We start from the raw sequence: 7,494 nt of genomic DNA, 5'->3' as shown, positions 1-7,494 counted from the left end.
CGAAAGTGAAGTTGAACAATAAAACGGCCGACACGTGTAGGATTCTCCCAAGCTATCCTTTCCTTCGTAAATTGCTCGACTCCAAGGTAAGTCGCTAGGATTTCTTCTACCTCCTGATCTCCCTCTGCCTCCAATCAATTTATAGGAGAACTAGCCTCCCGATCCTTTCGCTTCATCTCTCATTTCTTCGGCTACCCAACCCCTCGCTTCCTCTTCTTGTCTTCTTCGTTTCCTCTTCCGACTGTTCATTCCCCCTTCCCCGAAATAGCAAAACAGTTACAATCTTCCTCATTTACAAAAATTTCGTCCTCAAAATTTATAAACTAACCACAAGTAAGTCAACATTAGCTATCCATGAAACTAGGGCATTCATGAAAATTAATCACTATAAAGATAAAGACTCCATACAAAGTGACTCAACTATACTTCAAAACATATAGCTAGTGAAGCACGAAAACATCAAACTAATTAAATCTCATCACCATCAGCAGCAGTAGATTGTTTAGGCTCACTATGAATAAGGGAATATACACGAGGTTGAACAGGTTGTCTAGGTTGTAATTGGGTCGGAGCTGAAGCTATAGACTCCATCTTTTTCTACCCACTTGATTTCTGATCTTCAGTGCTCTTCTAGCCAAGAGATGGACAATATCTTGCTATATGACTAGGTTGAAAGCCAATCAAGCATTCACTTTTATTGTCTTCCACATTTGACACAAATGACTACTATAACCTAAGTCATACCTTTGCTAACTCCACTCAAATTGTTCTTGGACTGCTTCCATTGGATCCTTTTGATTGATCCATATGTTCTTTTGCAATCTTACTCATGTGTATCTCTTACGCTTATGAATAAGCTAGTAGTCGATCTCCACTCTTCTAGCTCGTTCCACTAATATCAAGTATTTATCAATCCCTAAAAGTACTAATGGTTGACTGATAAAATTCTTAAATCCTGAAAAGAATCTATAACACTTTTGTTCTGTAATAGCAATCAATTGTGACACATACCTCGATAGTGCAGTGAATTCAGCTTCGTACTGCATGTCTGTGTTTTCTCCTTGTATCAACTTGATGAACTTGTCTTGCATCTGTCGTCGAGCGGATAGGGGTACAAACCACTCTCTAAAAAGGCCCACGCCACCACCTTTCGACTTCTCCATCAAGCACAAACATCGCCAATTGTACTCTTCTTTCATCAGACAAGACATGCTATCTAGTATCTTCTCTATCCTCATTAGCCAAGAGATATCCTTTGGAGAATTCTTGAGAAGAAAGGTGTTGATATGACTTATATTCAAGTCATTAAAGATATGTATATTAGAGTTGTTACTTGTGTTCGAACTGAAGGAGGATTGACCTAATATTTTCCTATTTCTGTTGGATTACATCAGGGATCGGCTTTATGCCCATATCTTTTTGCTTTAGTTATGGATGGTCTTACTGGACATTTACAGGAGTATGTACCTTGGTGTATGCTTATTGCTGATGATATCCTTCTCATGGATAAGGTGAGAGAAAAAGCCCAAGAAAAAGTTGAATTATAGAGGTCTACATTGGAGTCTAAAGGCCTTCATTTGTGTAGAACTAAAACTGAATACATGGAATGTAATTTTAGTAGTAGTAGCTCTAGTGAGAGAAGTGTAACTTTGGGTGATTAAATTATTAAAAGGTGTGGACGATTTAGATATCTCGGGTCTATTGTTCAAAGCGATGGTGATATAGATGGGGATGTTAACAACAGAATTCAAGTTGGTTGGTTGAATTGATAAATGTTTCAGAAATGCTTCCAACCCTTTTGTGTGATAAAAAAGTACTGTTTAGACTGAAAGGAAAAATTTTATAAGACAGTGATGAGACCTACAATGCTCTATGGCGCTGAATGTTGGCCTTTAAAAGAGAGCATAATACTAAGTGAAGTGTTGCCAAGATGAGAATGATTAGGTGGATGAGTGGCTTTACACTTAGAGACAAAATGCAAAATGAATATATTCGTGATAGGGTTGGTGTAGCTCCAGTGACGAACAAAATTAGAGAAAGTCGTCTTAGATGGTTTAGTCGCATTAAATATCGACCATCTAATGATCCGATTAGATGTTTTAGATTTGACTTATCTTATCTTAAGAAAGGCAGAGGTAGACCTAGAAAGACTTGGGCTTATTATAAAAAAATTGATCTTAATTTATTAGAACTAAATGAAGATATAACACTAAAGAGGACGCAATAGAGAAAAATGATTCATGTAGCCGACCCCACGTAGTGGGATCAAGGCTTTATTGTTGTTGTTGTATACTTGATTTGTACTTGGCTTGTTTATATTTATTGAACTAGCTAAAAATTCAAATGAGTACTTAATATTTCATATAAAATAAAAAATTTGATGACATATATAAAGTTAGTATACAAGCTAAAAAATTGAATGAATATTTGATTTTTCATGTAAAATTAATAACAAATAATTTTACAAATATAACTAAATAACTGAATAAATTTTGAATAGCTTCTAATTAATTTATACCAAATAAGTAAGATAATATATAAAGTATAAATAAACTTTTTTCAATCAAATAATATAGACACTAACAAACTAATTCATTGAAATAAAAAAAATTTGCATTAAATATATATGCATATTGCTATTAAATTATAATATATTACTTTTAATTATGTAATTAAATAAATTATACTTAATTAAATTTTATTTAAATAATACATCATATAAATAAAAAATATTTACAAGTTACTTGTTGAAGAACAAATAATCTTGTTTGTGAATATTGATAAACGAGTTAAACTATGTTCAAATTTGATTAATTTAACACTTGAGTTTTGAAAAAAAATTCAAACATATGTATTTATTAATTTGAAAAAACAACATCAAGTATTAATTGAGCCGAATTTAAATTGTTCATCAAGTGCATTAGTTTATTTATAACCCTATTTGCCACTATGTTAATCTTTATTAATAAATTTTAAATTTTTCATGTAAGAAAATAAAAAATTAAATAAGTTTATCTTAAATATAATTTATATTTAACTTTGAAGTTTTAATTTCAATTTTAATTTTATTTTAAATGAATAAATTTTATTAAGTTTAAACATAAAATTTAAATATATATTTAATTAAATGGCTTTTTTTTTATTCTTAGATATGAAATATGATTATTTGGCATATTGTTACCTCTTTAATTGATAATAATTTTTCACATCAACATTTTACCTCCCTTAAATCATTATGATAATAATTTTAAACACTGTCATCGTTGGCCAAAGCCTTGGAAGTGAAAAATAAACGATTGTATTAGGTGGTCGACAGTTCTTGTAAACATTTTATCAAAAAACTACGACATGGATCATTTAAATCATTGTGTAAATACTAAACGATGTATCGTATGACCTAAATACAGTGATAAGTGTGCAAGAGCCACAATATCAGCGCTCAGGTATACTGTTAAAATAAGCAAGGGTTCCCACCTTATGAATGGATACGGACAAAGAAATTAATTCAAAAAAATAACATTAGTTAAGAAATTTGGAATATAAATACTCTCATAAGTAAATTAATAAAATTAGTAGATATTATAATTCATAAAAAGATAAATATCTGATGCATTCAAAGCTAAATGGGTTGAAAAAAGACTAAAAATATTTATAGTCTATATTTTAAAATAAACTAGGGTTTCCACATTATGAATGGATGCGATGAATAAAGTTAGTTCATTAAAATAATATTAGGATGGGAACTTCGAATGTAGATACTCTCATAATTAAGTTAATAAAATTAGTAGATATTATAATTCATATGAAAATAAATATCTTATGCATTCAAGAAAATAAATGTGTTGAAAAAAGACAAAAGATATTGATAGTCTAAATTTTAAACTTTGGTATTCAGGTATGAGTTATACTAAAAATAGTACAGATATAACTATAGATAAGGGTTTGAAAGATATTATTGTAGAAATTAGTAGAATGAAGATAAAATTATAACTCTAAAGATTATTGTTGATACTAAGAGTCTTAATATTATGCTCCCCAAGTAGGTTTGGATATATAATCAAAAAAAAATTTTGGAATGACCTAGAATAACTAATATAAAAGATACTTCCTGATAAAAAAATTTAATTGAGAGAGCATAGCAGTGAAAGTTCATATTCTTCTAGAAGAATGGTAGTGGAAGTGCACTTCCTCAGTGAACAACCAATCAAATAATTTTTCTCAAAAGCAATTCTGAAATTTGAACTTTCAAAAGCAGTACGGATCACTTCCTCCCACTTATGAGCAACCAAACAGACCCAAGCTAAAGACAGAAGATAAAAGAAGTTCTTACAGCCTTTAAGAAGTAGAAACTTATTTGCTTTTCTCCTCCTCCAGGAAGCAATACGGGATCCCATATCCTTTCGAACCTACAATTATATTTATGTCAGTATTCTCCTTGTTTAAATTAAATTCTAAGCATAAACTTACATGTAGTGTAGACGTTCAAATCCACCACCAAATCCTAGGCCTGCAAGTCCAAGTAGTTGCAAACCCTTAGGGGTTAGAATCCCTCCAGATGGAAGAGGAACCTGTTAAAGAAAATTATAGCTTGAAGACTTATTGGCGCTTGCATTTTCTGAAACAGAATCCAGTATGAAGTTATGAGCTCACCCCTCCACCTTCAGCTTTACTCAAGAAGCTGACCAGTTCGCAAACAACAGGAATATCTTGAGGGAATCTTTTATAATATTTCTCATTCTGATGAATAACCTGCTCAATGCAAGCCCTATAAACTGAATCTGCAGTGCAACCATTTCCTATTGGAGGGATACCTCCGGTCAGTAAAACAGACTTCAGGCCGGCTGGAGCAAAACTCAAATAGGTAAGAGCGCAAAATCCTCCATAACTCTGCACAAGATAAAAAGAACGAAGGAAAAATATTAAACAAAGCCTTAGCAACAGACGCAACATAATTATTCAGCATTTTCATAAACAAAAAATGGTTACTTATGGAAAAATATTAACAATTTTTCACAAATTTCCACTTTGATTAGCCATACAAAAAATTAGAACTGTCTTCATGATTCTCATAGTTTATGCGCCACAAATTCAGAGATTACAATTATCATCAGAATGATCGAAGTCATATAACACGCCCCTTTGGGATAAATTTCAAAGCCAAGCAGTGGCCGAAAGATGAGGTATTACCTTTTTGAAAAAACACCGCAAATCAGCTCAAGATCTTAGTAACCCTTCAATCAAAACTTGAGGGAACTATTACTAATCTCAAGGAAAAAACTAGAACAAAAAGTCAATTTCACATCAGCTCTAACAATAAATCTCAAAGGCATCAATGCGAATCCAACTACTTAGTACAAATCTCCAACAATAGTGATTCAATGCTTGAGAACTTCATCCACCATCCATAACCCCACATGATAAAACGATCAATCTTAAATATGTGTGTCTTGATCTACAATCCACTGATCAAGAGGACCAAAACACCAACATCCAATATGTATTTTCATTCAACATAAATCTCAAAGATGAAGTGTCTCCCCGATTTATTCTCTACGTTGCTAAAAGTAGTAAAATAGTTTTCAGTTCACTAAAAACACCCCTTCTAGGGGAAGGCAAAATACTTTGAGATTAGTTCAAACTCTGATAACCCAGGAAAAATTTTGGTAAAGTACGATGGGCTCTCTTAAAAATAGAAAACTAATCATCATTACATTTAGGGGCAGCTTATTTCATTAAGAGTGTCTAGAAGTGATTTGATCTCTCTTCAATATTTGATTTTAAGTGATTGTTTGGCCAAAGAAAGTTCTTATCCTTAAACAACCATAAAAAAGATAAGTGGATGATGGATTAGAATTTTATTTTTACATTAAATAATAAAACATAACATAAAAATTGAACGTGAGGATAGGAAAAATATAAAAGGCACTGGAACCAAAACAAACACAAAAATGAGCTCACAAGAATTGAGTTCCTACAAAAAAAATAAATGCCACTACTACTTTGATGCAGCTCACTTCCAGAACAGGGATCCAAACACTTCAAAAGTTATAGCCACTTAAAATGAAACAAACTAGCCCTTTAAACCAATAACTAGGTGTCTGTTGTGCGGTTATTTTTTCACCCTTCCTGGTGGGTGAAATTCAAACTAACTGTATCAAATCATCAGTATAAACTTGAATATAATTCTTTGCAGCAAAATATTTCTCAAATAAAATACAATACTTTCTTCTTTTGGAAACATCCTTTAAGAACCAAAAATTCAAGCAGATAAGCATGTAATAGACTTCTTGTTTTACTGGTTTTCCTCTTCAAATTATCATTTAAAATATAACCCATTAACAAACTTATACCTGCCCTAAAATTGTCCAAGGAGCAGCATCAGGTACCAGATTAATACGGATAAACTCAGCATCTCTGACTATATTATCTGCCCTAAAATGCTTCAGGTAGTTAACCAACTCCGTCGAAGATTTAAATTGGGAAAGAGATGACGCCGTCAAAGGAGTAGATAACCCTGTACCACGCTAGCAACCAAAGATTAATAAGGCTTTACAGTCAATAAACGGCAAAATCAACATTCAAGATGTGATTTAAGGAATAACTGTGAATTATACCTGATCTAGCAAAACAACACAATGTTCTTCACATGCTTTCTTTATCCATCCACTAGCTTCAGTAGGGCGAGGACTCTCAAAGCCGGGTCCACCTTGTAGGAATAATAAATATGGTAACGTTTGCTTTTCCTTTCCAGCTGCAACAAATTAATATATTCATCAAAGTATGGAATTATCAGACTAATAAGATTCAATACTTGAATATATCCCTTTACCCATAACTAAAAATCATGCAAAGCAATCATAAAACCGGGATATAAAGGATTTCACTACAAAATGTCAGACATTTGTGCAGGAAAGAGTAAAATTCAAAGAATTGCATAGGAAAATAGAAGATATAACTAGAGAGAACAACTAGTAGTTAAAAATCAATATATTTTAACAAACATACCCGCATGACAAGAAAAAAATCAATATATTTTTTGCATACTGACCACAAACAGTAATGACTGTTAACATTTTTGAGCTGATTGATAGAAATGTGCAAAATAGGTTGCCATTACAGAAGTAACTTGGAGGCTGTTTGAGATCATTTTTTAATTTTAAAACACAAAAAAGGAAACAAACATATAAACACTGTTTGCTTATCTTTTTTTTAATTTTATGTATGTTTTTTTTTTTTTAGAGAACGCTTCTATTTTTAAAATACTAAAAACAAAAATATGTTTTTGCTTATTTTTAAAACACCAAAATAACCCTTCGCCTGCCGCCGACAGTTGCCCTGAGCCTTGGCCCTGGCCCGCCGCCATCGCTGGCCGTCGGCCCCGGCCCCGCCACCTATTTGCTGCTATCGGTCGCCCGCCCACCGCCTTCCACCGCAGCCACCATCCCCCACCCGCCGTCGCCGGAGGCTAGGCGCCGCCCCCCATCACCCTCGGGC

At 32.8% G+C, this 7,494-nt stretch overlaps 1 protein-coding gene across 1 annotated transcript in view; it reads right to left on the bottom strand.

The window, feature by feature from the left end:
- Positions 1–4,330: 4,330 nt before the first annotated feature.
- Positions 4,331–7,494, bottom strand: part of LOC110037620 (proline iminopeptidase) — a gene marked incomplete at its 3' end in the record, with an annotated part of 13,204 nt that continues 10,040 nt past the window's right edge. The window contains 5 exon segments of the mRNA XM_020742314.1: positions 4,331–4,406; positions 4,468–4,568; positions 4,651–4,887; positions 6,351–6,524; positions 6,615–6,751. Coding sequence (XP_020597973.1) covers positions 4,331–4,406; positions 4,468–4,568; positions 4,651–4,887; positions 6,351–6,524; positions 6,615–6,751 — 725 coding nt within the window.

This window comes from Phalaenopsis equestris, unplaced genomic scaffold, assembly GCF_001263595.1.
Source record: "Phalaenopsis equestris unplaced genomic scaffold, ASM126359v1 Scaffold222338, whole genome shotgun sequence".
NCBI lineage: Eukaryota > Viridiplantae > Streptophyta > Magnoliopsida > Asparagales > Orchidaceae > Phalaenopsis > Phalaenopsis equestris.
This window is presented reverse-complemented; position numbering and strand designations above follow the sequence as displayed.